The 15,224-nt window shown below is 37.5% G+C and overlaps 1 protein-coding gene across 6 annotated transcripts in view; it reads right to left on the bottom strand.

The window, feature by feature from the left end:
• The window catches only part of NBEAL1 (neurobeachin like 1), a 74,700-nt gene continuing 59,476 nt past the window's right edge, over nucleotides 1-15,224 (bottom strand). For 5 of the 6 annotated variants that reach the window (XM_018911598.3, XM_050976724.1, XM_050976726.1 and 2 more), the window contains 9 exons: nucleotides 15,001-15,090; nucleotides 13,757-13,866; nucleotides 13,010-13,182; nucleotides 12,483-12,577; nucleotides 10,937-11,053; nucleotides 10,092-10,253; nucleotides 8,883-9,031; nucleotides 8,084-8,219; nucleotides 1-5,518 (listed from right to left, as the gene is read on the bottom strand). In XM_018911598.3, the coding sequence (XP_018767143.3) occupies nucleotides 5,417-5,518; nucleotides 8,084-8,219; nucleotides 8,883-9,031; nucleotides 10,092-10,253; nucleotides 10,937-11,053; nucleotides 12,483-12,577; nucleotides 13,010-13,182; nucleotides 13,757-13,866; nucleotides 15,001-15,090 (1,134 nt within the window). In that variant the 3' untranslated portion in view covers nucleotides 1-5,416. Of the gene's footprint in view, nucleotides 5,519-8,083; nucleotides 8,220-8,882; nucleotides 9,032-10,091; nucleotides 10,254-10,936; nucleotides 11,094-12,482; nucleotides 12,578-13,009; nucleotides 13,183-13,756; nucleotides 13,867-15,000; nucleotides 15,091-15,224 lie in introns of those variants that run through there. The other variant, XR_007777953.1, reaches the window with a different exon arrangement.

The raw sequence follows: 15,224 nt of genomic DNA, 5'->3' as shown, positions 1-15,224 counted from the left end.
TTGAAAACAAGTGAAATACCTATTTTATTTGGGCCACATAGGTAAAGACACTCCAGTCTTCTTCCACAGATGCACAGCAAAAAAGGTGAGTTAAAACTGACCAAAAGCTACCCTTGACTAAACACTGCAAGCAGTTCCTCACCTATGGGGTGTTCAAGACCCATTAGGCGAATGGCACTCAACCAAAACGCAGAGCATGCTATGGTGCCACTCAGGCATTTTTACATTCAGGCATCTGATACCCATAACACTGAAGGGAACAATAGCATTTTATCAAATTTTAAATATATTTTTTTTAATGCAGTAGCTTTTTAGAAAACCTGCTTCCCTCAAAAGTATGTGCTTACAAGGGCAATTTAGTAATAAGAAGATTGGCTCCTTGGAATGAAGGGAAGGACATCTTCCAAACACTTCAGTTGACTCTAACATTAGCATACAATGAACCCACATGCATGATACCATGGAAACTTACTCTCCCCAAAAGGAGACTACCAACAAGTGTCATGTTTGCAGCCAAAACCAACACAGCTTTTAAGCCAGAAAGCATAAAACGACCTAGAAAGCACTGAAGCACATGGCTGAATTTCCATTCAAATAAATACAAGCCTATGTAGTGCTTTCACATAACAGTATTTTTTGGATCAGGCCCTAGGCTTGCTTTAGGGTATGCATTTTATGTGCACGCTTTTTAAAATTCTTTGAAAGGGAAAAAGAATATTCACAGCACCTCGGCTGAGCATTTAACATAGACGGCAAGGTGCCTTTGGCAGTGGAAGACAGGAATGTTTCAGGTGACAATACAGAGCATGTGTCTACAGAGACTCAATATGGCAGAAGAAGGAGGTCGACATCTCTACACCCCTTCTAGCTCTAAAGCTCCCTACCACTCTATAATCTGTATATAGATACACATTTTCAACTAATTACACATACACAGTAAAAGCTTTATGCAGCATTTGGTTCCTTTACTTATCTTTTCTAATTATTTTGTTCATTAAGATTGGGAAAGGTTTGCAAAGGAAACAGGGAGGAGGAAGACATGGTTTAGGGAAGTGAGGTATACAGCTCCCATTGCCTAAAGCAGGAGTTACCAAATCTGTGCATTACAAAAATAAATTTCTCATTCCTGCAGTGTGAATTTTTCCAGTGCAGAAACTTAGTTCTTTACACTCATTTAAAGGACAAAGAAACACAATTTTCAATACAAAGAAATACAACTTTGGGGATCCTTGTAAGACAGCCAATTGACTTGGCCATTTAAAGTCTGTGAAGACTGATAAATCTGTTTTGTGATAATATGCATGATCCAAGGCATGCCAGATGGGGAAAAAGCTTGTTTATATCGATGTTACAGATTAGCAAAACAATTGTAATATGGATGTGGGTGAGTTTGAGGTTTTTTGGAGGGGAAGTTGTGGTGGGTTGGGGATTGTTTTGGGTTTTTTTTTATTTTTTTATTCTTTTTAATATCAAACAATTATTTTTCCAAGAAAATCTAATTTCCACAATGTGTCTTAACCATCAGGACAAATGCAGTTACTTCAGGACTGGGATTATGATGTTTTGCTGGTAAGGTACATGGATGATAGAAGATGTGGTTTCTAGATACCCAGGAAATGGATAATTACACTGGTTATGTAGTAATGGATATTTACACTGGTTACAGAAAAATCTGCCTCAGTCAGATGCTAACTTGAAGAGCATTTTACTTTCTGTATGCTTGTATAGTTCAAACCCAGCAAAGACTCGATGGGATTCTCAACCAGAGCTACAAAGACAACTAAAAATATTATCAAGAATTATAAGTAAATTGATTTAGAGAAATGTAACAAACAGCTTGCTTGAAATAAAGGAGACATGTCTTCTAAATATCCTTTGGTATGCAAGTTCAAAACTGTGCTACAAAGAAGTTAATTCTGCTAACTACTTAAACTCATTTATATACAGGTATGAAAAGTAGGTCAGTTTTCAGTTTCTTTTAGATATATATATTTACACTCCTACTTACTCATCTTCAAAGGTAAGCATATGTTAAATTTTGATAAATATTATTAGAGTTGTTCTAAAAATTAAACAAATGAAGATATGACAAAGAAGATCTTGACAAATGTAGTGCTATGAAATAAATGTCACTTAAGACTTGTTTGTTCTAAATTCCTCACTGGAATACTATAATCTCAAAACTTTACTTTTTACACTTAAACAAACCTTTGAACAAAACTAAAGGAGAATCTTATTCGACCAACAGTACCTGAAAAAAAAAATGGGATCCTAAGCTTTACTGACTTGAGGAAATCAAAGAATTATGAAAGTCAGTTCACCAATTCACAGTGCACTGCATAACAGGCTGCAATTCAACTGACTAAACAGATGATCAGAAGAATTATTTTCTATTTTTAAACATTATTTTCTGCTTTTTATGCAAATAAATTAAACCTAAAAGAAACAACATACCAGCTAATGCTCACGCTTACGACTCATCTTTTATTTAAAGCTGGTTTTAGGCAAAGTGCAGACTTTCACAGCTATGGAGATCTTTCCAGATGGCCTCTGGCAAGGATGCCAGGCTGTGATGGTGTACACCTCCCACCCCCAAGGACCAGATCTCAGATCCAAAGGCCATGGATGTTGCCATTCTACCTGTGGCATAAAGCAGCAGCTCAGAGCTCACCTGCCCCCTTCCTCATTCTGCTGCTGCTATTTTGTACTGAGCACAGACCAGCCTTGACTTTGAGAGCCCAAGAACTGTCCACATTTACACCTGTCCCAGGTATTTGTGATGATCACCCAGTGCTTGTGATGCACTGAAATTATGGTATTCAAATGTCAAAGGTATTAATCATAAATTATTTCAATTAATGCAACATTATATTTTACTTAAGCTGACACACTGCATTCATTATTCTTTAATATTGAAAAATGTTAAGTCAGCTGTTGGATAAACGTACCTAACCCACAATAGGATGTTTTAAAATGCTTATACAAACCCCTCTGTGCAATTGACAAGAAGAAAACTGTGCTCCCACCAAACACTACATAAGACCCATCTCCCTTTTTACACTTCATTCTCATAACCTAACACACAATAATTGCCTGCCCCCTTCCCTCCAAATAAACACTTAGCCTTGTCTATGCATTTAAACACAGCATTAATGCATACCTATAAAACCCATCAATTTAATGCCCCAACTGAGTGTTTCCAACCTCCCATAACACAGAAAGAACTCACATTCTGAGCTGAAATACAACTAATCTACAAAAGCTCCCCTGAAATCCCTTCTTCATGAAATCATAATGGACAAACATGCTTCACATTCTCATGAACAAACTTAATACTTCCACAGTATCCTTACTATTCTTACTGGATAGGTAATTGATTAAAAATAGTATTTTTCACTTCTCTATAGCTTATTTGAAAATACAGGATGTGGGTTAATTTACATTTTTTTACATACATGGAGTATGAAAAAACCCACACCACTCTACTTTTGGAAGCTTAATCTTCTCTTGGCAAGAGACTCAGGAAAATAAGAATTATTTTCTTATAACTTTCCAGACAATCCAGTCTGTCACAGTGATTAGGCAGAATATTGCAACTATGCATAGACCCACTTGTTCACTAATCTGATTTATTATTTCATTTACAAAAGTTAAGAAAATGCAACACAGCTTTCTTTACAAAGTACACCAATCAGCCATCAGGAGGGATTTTTTTTTTTCCAGTAAAGAAAGCAAGGAGGAGAAATCAGTTTGAATGAGACTAACACAACTTGTAAAGATTATCCTTTAGCAGGGTCAGGAGATATTATTTCTATAAAGTCAATAAATATTGTGCTTAAAGTGAATGAAATGAGATTATACATTGTGTTCCTCAGGTAGTTCAACAACTCCCCAGCCACAGGGAATATCTGATAACACTTATGAGAGATACAACACACATTCATGTCAATAAATAAATAAAAAATAACAAGAAAAGCGATGGTAGAGAGGGAAGAAAGGGGGACCCAAAAGGGATCATACTACCTAACAATCTCTCACACCTGCCTTGTATCTGTGGGATTTTCTTCTTTTAATACATGGGATTTTCTTCTTTTAAAACATACATGAATATACATATATACATACACACACATATATACACATACGCACACCTTCGCACGCTCATCTGGAAATTCGTATTTTCCCCCAGCACCCAGCTTTTCTATCAGTATAGAGTTTATCATTTCAATCAGTAACATCAGAAAAATATCAGATTGATAGGAAAATGCACACCCTTCTATCATCATGTATTGCTAAACCAAAAAAAACCAAAAAAAGAGTAATGGCTTCTTCAAAACATAGTAAGCAATTTGATAGAGCACACATAAGGATCTGATATTTTCTTTTACCAGGTCTTAAATGTATTTTGAAAATGGATATATCATCTGGTTTTCCCTGTTTATTTTTACAGAAAAAAATAATATGGCTACAAACTGGTTTGGTGAATACCAAGCCAAAAAACAGGTGCTATTTTTAATTGAATTGTGCTGCAATGTTGCATAAGGATTCTGCTGTGGAAATATATCTTTTGTTTGCAGAAGTTGCCTTCCTAATGAAGCAGATTGATATTTGACCAATATAGATAATAGGTCTTCCTGGGTATTTCTGCAAGATGTTAAATATATGATGGGATTTCTTGGTATATGTCTTAAGTTTACTTAACAATATAAATAATTTTCAGCAGCAATATTTCCTACCTCCTTCAGCTCCTTCACCACCTCCAACTCCTTTGAAGTTATTCGTGCCTGTACTTAAAACAGTTTCTGAAAAAGTAGTGCAACACAGATGTTCCTTGCAGAACATCCTAAAATTGGAACTACACAAAAGAAGAGAGCAATAGCCATTTACACAAACTAACTGTAATAAAGTTCATTAGGCTAACAAATGTATTGAGAAGGTCGTAACCATCATCTATTTAATTCTGAATCCAACCATTCCAACTACCAGAGTTTTAATTTACTGGGAAATAACAGTGCTGTCAAAGCAAAGCCAAATATCTTGTTTGTTATCAAGGAGCATCTGGCCCTACTCAGCTTTAAATCAAATGCTACTTATCATAAATTCAATTAGTAATCTGGGGGTTTGAACACTTCTGGGGGGATGGTTCAGGGTTTTTTTAGCCCTCCCAACACACAGTTTTAGCAGCTGTTGAGAGAGGGATTTTGCTGTGAACAAGTCAACACAGTTAAGGACAAATATGCAAGCAGGCTATCTTGCATGAGTACATATGCTTACTACTATACCTCTACTGTAAGTTCTTCATCAACAAGAATCAAAGGGCTTCAGATTCAAAGCCCTAATTACACATTTATACATCTAAAGTGACCAAAAGATTAAACATTTTTCTGGAATCCGTGAGAGAATGTAGAAGCAGCAATCATTTGGAATCTTGAGTGTTATATTCAGTCTCTCCTGATGAAATCTGGCTGAGCCGTTTGCTTGATCCCCACAGCTTTCGGGAAAGCTGACCTGAGCGCATCTGTTTAAAAGTAATTCAGAGAAACAAAAGGAGGGGGAAGGGATAAGGTGGATAAATTAAAAAAGAATTCAGACACTGAATCTGGTGAAATGCAGACACTACAATGTACTGCATAAATAAAATATACCAACAAAAATTATTTGAAAATAAACTAAAAGTTACACTTAGGGATTATTCTTGGGACTGACATAAAACAAGACACAAAACACTAACCACAGTCTTCTCTGAATCTGAACAGTTAAAGGGATATTATCCACTAATGTGTACTTATATGCTTAACCTACTTCAAATGGCTTAGAAAGAGTGTTTAGATTGCTATTTTGATAGGAAGAGAAAAGAAGAGGTGAATGCCAAGCAGAAATGAACTAAATGAGAAGAAAGGACATTTTATTTTAGAGATTTCAAACAGAAATTGCTAGAAGTGGGAAAAAAAATAGCCAAGATGCAGGACAGTGATAGCAGAATAAAGGAAAAAGAGAAAGGTTAATCTCCTGGTATCAAATTTATACAGTCTTTCAAAGACCCAGGATGAAGTGCTCAGAGGAATGTTTAAAGCAGAAGTAATTCATAGTGAGTATTCCATAGGATAAGACTGATAACAAGCAACCAGAGGCCATATTAAATCCAGCATCTGGTAGGTGTACAATCTGACAACAGTTGGTAAAAAACTCTTCATTACCCTTACTTCATTCTCATTACTCAAGCACAAGGCTGATGATTGGCCAATAGTGATCTGCCTGGCAGCTGATTAGGTTCTGAAAATCCTTGCAGTTCAATAAATAGGATCCATGCCTTTACAAGTCAGAGAACAGTTCCTCACAGTTGCCACTACAAATGTTCTGAGCTGTATCAGTCCAGCACTGACCAGGATTAACACTAACAAGTGATAATTGCCCTGATTTCAGCAACATCCAAACCAGCTAAGTAATTGTTAAAAATACAAAAGCATTTATTATACTCCATATTAGACACTGTCAGTGCAGAAACACTAAGGGCCAATCTTAAAAGCAAGCAGCATTTCACTTTTTTGCACATTAAAGCAAGTCTGTGCTAAGGATCCAATCCTCTGTCCTAAGGATCAATATCACCACTCAAAGCAAGAACTACAACACTGCCTTCTGCATACAGATAAAGTTTCCAGGAATTAACACATTCCTTCCAAAATAAGTCATTCAACAAATGAACACCACACATACACACACTTTTCAAATATATTGATTGATGCTATTATAGAAAACTAGAAAATCTGGGACATAATGTTGTTACTTATAGGTCTGTGTTAAAAAAAAAATATCTATTTACACAGATATTAAGCTTGCATATCATCTGAACTGTAAACAGAAAATCCTGGGAAAAAAGTCACTGGAAAGCCTCTATAACCATAAAAGGAATCCAGTCTTTGAAACAACACTTTCTGCATAGTTAGAAAAATAGATGTGATTAAAAATGAAAATAAGAAAACAAAAGCCTTCAGTCTAATGATACACACAAATTTCAGCCTACAAAAGATCTTTTCTATGGAATAGGAAGCTTAGAAATGACAGTGGCTTTAAAACTGCTGTTACAACCATATGTTTAACCACATAATAATCAGCTCTTTTTCAATTCTACAATAGAAAACTGAAAGTCAGTGGAAATCTTCCCTCCACATCCAGTGCAAGCAAAATCAGGCTCTCATTGTGTGAATATTTTTCCAATATTAAACTATATATATCTTAGCAATAAAATTTAAAAATACTGACAAATAAAGTTGCTCTGTTTTCACATTTCAAATATAAAATAGAATTGATACACACTTTTCCAGCATGTACTAAAGATCATGCAAAAGTGATAATCACATTTTCAAATAAATACATAGCAGCACAACAGAGATTGAGTTATAAAGATAATAAGCAGTTTTAAGTTAACTCAAGTACTTTGAAAGTCATTAAAAGAAGTAATTAAAGCAAAAACTATGGTTTTGCACAAGAAAAATTGGGCATATCTATTTGAGAGATGGATGCTCTGTAATTGATATTGCATATGCAGGACCAACAAGTTTCTATTCACCATATGGAGCACAAGCATACTGGGAACCTACAGAAGTGATTCCCTGTGCATTACCATTAGAGACTCTCAACAGAAAGAAGAAATACCTTTTTCCCCAATGTCAGTCAATGCATATTAAAAGATATCTGATAGAAACCATAAAAAAAAAAAAAAAAAGAAAGTAGCATGCTCTCTTTCATTTCCAATTTTCTTCTGGAAAATTATTTCATCAAGAAGAGGCTGACAACACTATCCCATTCAGAAAAGTTAGCTATTATGACTTTGCTTATTCAGATGTGAGTGATAAAGTCTGGAAGTTAGTCCAGCTGAGCTTCCCATCTGCGATCCCTATACACATCTGATTCTTAACCAGAACTTTCAGTAGAGCAGTCTCAAAAGTTATTTGTTTCCCACTGAAAACTGAAACTTGCTCTTAAATTTACCCTGCCACAGAGGAGACCTCTTGCTCAACTGGAAAGCAGAAATAAGTGAACTTCCCACTGTTCGGTAGAAAAAGTTCTTGATGGTGGGTTTTACCTCTGCCGGCTTGCCAACACCAACGATAATCAACTTGCCGTCCTCCAAGCCAACAAGGATGTGGCTGTACTCTTTGGTGACAGAAATGCAATGGATTGGCAGCCTCATGGCTAAGGGAGAGATGCTCAGACTCAGGCTGAAGGGAACAAAAACCACAGAGAGAAAAAGTACATCATATATGTGCTTGCACATACTGCAAAAAATCACATGCAAGTGAAATTGCTATCCATGGGATGCACTATAAAACACAGTTTCTCAAGGATAAAATTTGCAGTTTCAATTATCTAACTGTATCCTAAGAATCTAATTTTATCCCAAAATAGAGCTTCAATAACAAGAACAGATGTGGATAGGTTAAGTCAGTAAGCTAAGACATTTTCATTGAAAAACAGCAACATTAGTGCCACAGCTGCCTAAGTGACAAACGTCCCTCCCATTCTGAGGAGCAATGGAGCTCTACAGAGCTAAGCAGTAAGTGGAGCTTAAAACTTGGTGCAGAACTATGTGAGGCTTGATCCTGCAATTGCTGAGCTCCCTGTGACTAATCAGCAGTTTGCAAACTGACAGCTCCTCCTGTCAGTTCTAGGTGTTTAATTGGGATAAATGTTTGGCAAGAAAGAGATCCGTTACAACCTCTCCTTTTATTTTTCTCCACATCCTAGTTGCACCAAAACAATTTCTTGGGGGGAACACAGAAAAAGCAACAGCTATCACCTATAGCACCAAGCAAAGTTTATTACACAGCCATTGCTCTATAAGCCTCCACATTTGTATCTCAGTAAAAATGCTGGGACATTACCTGTAGAGATCCCGTATGGAAAGAAATCCCTGCAAGCTGCCCATGACGATATATTCTCCAGTTACACACAGATCAGACACCTCCTCCTTCAGAGTCTCAGATCCCAGATATTTCCCATTGACAGAATAGAGATGTAGTGCATTCTTATCCTGAAGAGATTAAAATAATTATGTCACAGAGGACTGAGAGGATGAAAAGTCTTGTACCTGTATCTTTTGCTCATTAAAAGGCACCAATTTGGCAAATACCAACAAATGATAATGCTGACAACAGTCTCCCTGTTGAACAATGCAAGAGTAGTGACTCTACACTCAATGTGTGTGGAGGTAAGGTGCTGTATGGAAGTTTTTGAAGGTACCTCTTGATGTAATGTAGTCCATTCAATCAATTCTAAGTTTCCTGGAAACATTGATGGATTTAACAGATAGGTCCCTATTTTATAATACTTTTTTCAAGAAAGGAGAAAGCAAGATAGCACTTATCTTCAGCCTTGCTACCACCCCCCTTACTCCCCTGCCCTCCCAAATCCAAAAGCAGAAGGAAACAAGCATATTTCCACAGAGCTAGATCCAGAAGCATTTTCTAGACAAGCCAATGATTTCTTGCTGGATTACAGATGCAAATAACAAAACCACCTTAGAGTTCTTCCAGCCTGGCATCACCTTGAATCTCTTCTCTCTCCCTCTTCCTAATGTAGTTAGTATGCTTACATCAGAGATTTGTTTTCCAAGAAATCTCCCATGTTTAAAGAAATCACAACACCTCTACCATTATTAAAGCAACTACACAGCTCAACAGACACAACTTTACAGCTGCATCTCCAATCCCAAACTAAGAAACTCTGTGGACACCAAGCATCTTGCACCCAGAACTTGCTGCTCTCCTTATAAGCCTCTGCTCCTGTGCACAGTGAACTTGCTTCCCTTGGTTTTCCAGTCCAAAGTGGCTCTCCCAGGAAGACACATTAATGTATGCTTGAGCATCTTGCAGGAGTTTGGAGATTTTCATGAAACTCACAGGAGCACAATATGCCTGTCACTTACCTTTAACCAAATTTCACTTGAACTGGCCAGCAAAATTTAAAAAATACAGAAACTGACACTGCACACTCAAAAAGCCTCATTACTATGGGAAATGAGATGAAGTTAGATACACTTATGATTAAAATCTTCAGTGACAGAAACAGAGGTTTTCCACAAACTTAAGTACCTTGAGAGTAGTCTTTCCTTCCACGCTGGTGTGGACAACTATATGGCCTTCCCAGGACACAGCCAGATTGGGAACAGTCAGCAGGAGAGAACTCTCACAAGGGGGTCGCAGAGTCCTCACGTACTGCCCCTTCCGAATAGTGCGGACAATGACAGTGCCATCCTGCAGCAACCACATCGAGGGCAGGGGATATTCAGCAGCAGAGATACCACAACACTCAGTATTTACACACACAGGACACAGGGAATACTCTGAATGCATTTCAGTCCTTAGTGGGAGATAAGGACTCCCGAGCATTAGGAACTGTGCACAAAGAAGCCTTCCCCTCAAGACCATGTACTATAGGCAAATGAAAAAAACCAAATGCAAGTAGGGCAAGAGGGAGAATAGGCAGCAAATCAGCCATTTCACAGGTCACATTTATAAGAAGGAATTAGAAGGAGTACAAAGACAGAGTTCAGCAGCCTGCCTGTGCAGTACAGTAAGGCATAACATGAGCAAGTGGCACAGAACCTTCAGGGTTAACACAGCAAGGAAGAAACGATCAGAACACTGTTGCTAAGAGAAGCTTAAAATCTCCAAGAAAGTCCACACATACTAAAGCTCATCTGTGCAGAATAACACCACATAATAGGCGAGGCCTGTGCTCTGCACAGCGGTTTGAGACAGTCTGATTTAAGCAGAAGCAAAGGGGATGGCAAATAACTTCTTGATAAGGAAGGCTTAAGAAAAAGATTGTGAAATAGTGACTTTTTGACTATTATTCTTAATCAACTTCAAGCACCTTATATGGTTTGAGTTTGGTTGAGAAGAGGCAAAAAAAAGACAAGTAGGAAGGTGCTTACCCTGGATCCTGACACTGCCATGTCCAGTTCAGTGCTGATGCCAACACTTGAAACTTCATCTGTGTGCCCATAAAGGATCTGTAATGGCTTAGGTGCCAGGCCTACAGGCACTCCTCCCTGAGAGTAACAAAAAGTGCAATGACACATTCTCTTGCAGCTGAAGGACAAACAAAAAATGAACTTCTGGTATCTTCAGTACCAGTTGTGTGAGGTGTATATTTGACAGAGGTCAAAGGCATAACTCACCACTCCAGAAGCAATGTATTACCCTCTGTCTCAACACCTCAGTTACTGAAATCCCAGGAATGAATGAACATGTAGTTATTGTGTGGGTGTGAGAGACAAGGTTACTTTGCTGACTCCTTCTTACCCCTGCAGGTGTCCAAGAGTGCAAGGACAACAGTGAGCAGGCCTAATAGGAGTTGTTCACACATCCCATCAACACACTTGTTCTTGATTTCTGTGATAAAGATTTGTTTGCCAATCAGGCCCTAAAAGCCTGAAGCATGCAGGAATGCAGAACAAGTATCAAAATACAGGTGTCACTGCAGAGAAGGCAAGTAGAATGGAAATGCCAGTACACAGTCCATTGCTGCCACTTTGTAAAGACCAAAATAAGTCTCACAAGAAACATTTACTACGCATAAAATAGCATTTATATATCTATTAATAAAAATACATTAAAAATCTTCAGAAAAAGCACTTCTAAATAAAGATATTTTCCAAAGTGTGAGTTAACTCACCGTGAAAAGATAAATTAAAAAAATCTCCACATTTATCCCCACTTGAGACAAAAAGCTACTCCTATGAGCACTAAGGTCTTACTTTTTTTGACCATGCACTGTCACTACAAAGTACTTCTTTACAGAATTATAAATACTCCCATTATAAAGACAGGTCTCACAAAAGCACATGCAATTATTCATCACTCTACTGCTTTAATGTGTTGACTTTAGTTCCACGATAAGCACAAGGTGACTTGATGAAATCTACTGTCCGAAACATGACAGCTTCCCCCAGCAATTAATCCTACTTGTATATCTTAAATGCAGCAATCAGAAATCAGCATTTAAATGCATAATGATGGAAATCATGATTGAATGTAAGTACACACGTGGATCACACAACTACTTTTACTGTGTGAAAGCATGAGATCAGTATTAAAGAATTCCCAAACGCCAGTGCAAATGCAGGTAATAGACAGTGCTGCCTTTGCTGTAGTTATCAATACCCACCACAGAGAAAAGGCAGTGCTAAAATGCAACTACTAGGAGTGAAGAGCTGCTTAGAAATATAAAATTCTTATTTGCCCTGAAAATAATCTATGAAATCTTTAAGAGAACCTCTAAAATAGTGCACTTCAGCTATACAGTAAATAATATGCACAGTACTTCAGAGAAGACAACAGGAGTGAAATTACTAAGCTACTTGATTTTAGTGCACCATCTTCCCTACAAACCTGAAAAGAAATCAATAAAACATAATAGCAAAACAGAGGAAAAAAATACATCAAGAAACTGCTTCTGAGTAAGCCTAAATAACCCACCTGGTGAACAATTTGCCATATCATACAGGTAGTATCTCTGGAGCCTGAAATTAAATGAATTCCACAGTGGTCTACTGCCAAGCAGGTCACAATATCTAGATAAATAAAAGAAGACAAAGTTGTCACATGGGTAATTAAGACTATTTTCCCTCAGACTGACAATGTGGATACAATTTGTCACACTATCCTGATTTGCAGTCAGCATGAAATACTCTACTGTGATAAGGGCTGGTGACACTAGTAAACAATGAAATCATCATACAGCCAAATGTACCCACTTAAAACATTCAGCTTTGCTACCTAAAAATAGCAGGCAAGCCTTATTTTGAAACTACATCAAAGCACCAGTCCAATGACTGAAAAGCCATGCTCAAGTATTTATGAATAATCAGAATTCAAGCATTCTGTTCTTATGCTGCCATTCCTTTAGAGCTGCTGCGCTTGGGTGCCCAGGGCACGTGGCTATATTCTGGTAACACCAAATAACACACATGACCCTTTCCATTTCCCAAGACAGAGTGACTGACCCATGTGCCTGATGTGCTGTCCCATCAGTTTGCCTTTGGTAAGGGATGTCACTCGGATGCTGTTGTCCCAGTGTCCGCCACTGAAGAGCAGCTTTGCGTCATGGGACACTGCAAACAGCTTGGAGGTGATCTCCAGCCCTGGGGCAAAAGGACCACTCATGCTGCGCTGTGTTCTGCAGGCAAACGACAGCAGTTAACAGCAGTAACCTTGGTTCACATCCACCTATTTTGCACTTCCTCTGTCTTTAAACATCAGTAATGAATTCCATCTACAGAACAGGCTACACCCATGGCAAAACTCTCACTGCCACCAGTGACTGGAAGCAAGATTTCATCTTAGATTTTTTCCAGCCTTTTACACAATTGGATAACTCATGTCCCTACTAAGCGTTGTAACATTGAAGACAAAAAAGGAATTTTCTAAAAGCAAAAAATCCAAATATGCCTCATATGCCTATGTATTACTCCAGCATAAGAACATATGAAGACTGTCTCAGATTCCACAATGAGTTTTTATGATTAAAAGAAAAAATTAGAAGTAGCTCTAAGAATGAAACCTGAAATACCACTTACATAACTATACTAGAATGCTATTACAGATTAGAGGTAATATTACTCAACACCAGAAGATGTATTCTTAGGTGAAAATTCTGACAATGAAAACAGAATTTTCACTGATTTTCAACAATTATTGTATTTCATTACTTTAGACACATTCATCTGTACCCCTCCTCAAAATTTGCTTACTTGGGATTTGTCACTGTTGTATCTTTGATGAATGTAAAATAGTTGGAAATATTTTTGTCATAAGGCAGCCAACCATGAGTTCCAATAACGCAGTTCAGACTTGTTGTTACCTATAAAAGTTTAATGAAAAAGTTGATGAAACCCAGAGGTTTACTTTCTGCTTGCCTTGATGCTAGTGGAGCTTGCATAAGGTCCAGCAGAGGCTTCTTGAAAACCTACCACGAAGGAAAAAGCACATGCACCTCCCCCCAAACAAACAAATCAATAAAAAATCCCACTCAGATAAGTTAATCCACATGTGGTACACAGAACCATGTTAGAATAGTCCGTATTTTACATAGGTCAGAGAAGTTGGGGTAGGAAGGATGGGAGGAGACAAATACTAAGAATCCCAACCCCTCTCAAATATTCAATTACAAATCAGTCATTTAGTTTAAGCTGCTGCTTCTTCTCTTCTCTGAATATTAACTGTTAATAGTAAACATATTGACACAAGAAGTTAAACATTGTACTACAGTTTCATTTCTGAGGAAGTAAGAAAGGAACTTAAATATTCAAGGTTACTTTGATTAGATAGTTATGAAAAACACAAGGAGAATTTTAGATGTGCACAAATAACCTATGAATGTACCACAAATAAGCCAAGACAATAACTTGGACATACAAAATAGGAATATTGGAATATTCTTTCCTGCAAAACAAAGGTATTATTGCACTGGGGCCAGTGTCTAGGCCATATATACAGATGTAGATATAAAACCACTGTTCTCCTTTCATTATTTGCTATCTGCCATAGTACAAGAATGTGTGGTAGTGCAAGAGTTCGTTTTAGAAACAGTGCAGGCCTTTGGAATGTGCATGCACCAGATATGGTACAGTTTAACATATGGGTTGGAAAGCAATGAAAACAATGACACCATTAATAACTCAATGCTGTAATTTTAAATCTGGGCTGCATTGCATTAGCAAATTGGTTGTTGCAGGGAAGTTGATCAAGTAGCAACTTACAATATGCCTCACTATAATTTACAGTCATATCTCATCAGCTCTTAAATGCCATTCAACAAATCAGCCTGGCTTCTCCTTGGAAGATAAATATTTAACTTAACTGACAGCTGCTTCAGGTTAAAGGAACACATTTGAAGAGGAACAGTTAAGAAACATTTCTCTACAAGCTGCATTAAAAAAAATACACTCATTTGACTATCTGCAGTTTAAGAACAGTATTGACACATGCAACTCACCAAGATCTCTGGGCTTCCCTGAGAAATAAAGGAGCGTGACTGATTCTTGGGAACAACAGCTTTGACAATGGGCACTCCATCACTAATTCCCTAAGAGAAAGGACATGGGTTTGATCTGGTTATATCCAAAAGCTAAAGGATAAATCTAGAACCTGTAAAGAGTAAGATGCAAAGCTCTGGAATCAGTGTCAGACCTGTAGAGCACCCTAAGGCATTGGCACACA

Source organism: Serinus canaria, chromosome 7 (genome assembly GCF_022539315.1).
Source record: "Serinus canaria isolate serCan28SL12 chromosome 7, serCan2020, whole genome shotgun sequence".
Lineage (NCBI taxonomy): Eukaryota > Metazoa > Chordata > Aves > Passeriformes > Fringillidae > Serinus > Serinus canaria.
This window is presented reverse-complemented; position numbering and strand designations above follow the sequence as displayed.